The 1,119-nt window shown below is 44.8% G+C and overlaps 1 protein-coding gene across 1 annotated transcript; it reads left to right on the top strand.

The window, feature by feature from the left end:
- The first annotated feature begins 248 nt into the window (after nt 1–248).
- LOC146809829 (E3 ubiquitin-protein ligase TRIM58-like) lies at nt 249–830 on the top strand. Its single transcript, XM_085614911.1, has one exon. It carries the CDS (start codon nt 249–251, stop codon nt 828–830), a length of 582 nt encoding a protein of 193 aa, XP_085471037.1.
- The last annotated feature ends 289 nt before the right edge of the window (nt 831–1,119 follow it).

The following is a 1,119-nucleotide window of genomic DNA, read 5'->3' as shown; positions in this document are numbered from 1 at the left end:
GGATCATGACAGTCCATCCAGCCCTGATGTCTGCACCCAAGACTGTCGCCCACCAGGAAAGATGGCAGTGCCCTAATGGCCAGTCCAACTGGACAGGAAGAGCATTTTTAGACAGAATTTGTAATGCATACAACTGTTAACATACAACTGCAATGCCATCCCATGGGTCTCTCTGCACAGTCCTTGCAGGAATTGTAATCACTCACTGGTCTGATTTCATGAGGTCTCTTGCTTTACATGAGTTATTGATGTTGAGTGTCTCTGAGTTGCGCTTCGCTCTTTCTATTTCTCCAGGAGATATTACTTTTGATCTTGATACTGCCCACCCGCTCTGCGCCTTTTCAGATGACAGTAGACGTGTTAAAGTTGGGGAAAGATGGCAGGATCTCCCCAATACAGCTGAAAGGTTTGATAAGCGGCTCTGTGTCTTGGGCAAAGAGAGCTTCTCCTTCGGTCGACATTACTGGGAAGTGGCCACTGGGACCGCCAAGAACTGGGACATCGGAGTTTGTGAGGCTTCTGCAGTCAGGAAAGGCTTTTTTCAACCAACTACTGACAACAGATACTGGGCCCTGGGACTGGACGATGCTCTGAAGTACAAGGTCTTCACCTCCCCCTCAATCACTCCTCTCGTTCCAGAAGAGCCCCTCAGAGTAATAGGGGTTTTACTGGATTGTGAGGCGGGAAATGTGACATTTTACAAGGAGGAGGATACCTTTAAGCTCTTCACTATCTACTGTCGCCCTGTTCCAACATTCTTCCGTCCCTATTTTTGCACCGGGGACAAAGAAAACTGTCTACAGCTCGGTGAAATGAACAAAAAGGAATGACTCAGGACAATCTAGTATGATTCTTAATTCATAAACCTGAGGAAATAAACATATGAATACACCTTTGTTCTTTTATGCATGGTCATATTTTTGCATCCAAATAATTCATTGTTTTTTTAGGTCTGGGTTTGACCTATTGTTTCTAATGTTACCGTGTTTTTGGGTCCGGCGCTTTAACCACTGGCTTTTGTAGACAAGCCTCTTTCAGCTATTGACTTGAAGCTTTGCCAATCATGCATTCACTGAATCCCTAAAGAGTATTCATCTCTCATCTAATGCTTTTTGCTCT

The sequence above is a fragment of the Triturus cristatus genome, chromosome 7 (assembly GCF_964204655.1).
Source record: "Triturus cristatus chromosome 7, aTriCri1.1, whole genome shotgun sequence".
NCBI classification, from domain to species: domain Eukaryota; kingdom Metazoa; phylum Chordata; class Amphibia; order Caudata; family Salamandridae; genus Triturus; species Triturus cristatus.
Note: the sequence above shows the minus strand (reverse complement) of the source record. Positions and strands in the feature narration are given on the sequence as shown.

What these genes read in the sequence shown, in the direction of transcription:
- LOC146809829 (XM_085614911.1), top strand. Translation starts at nt 249, where the DNA reads ATGTTGAGTGTCTCTGAGTTGCGCTTCGCTCTTTCTATTTCTCCAGGA.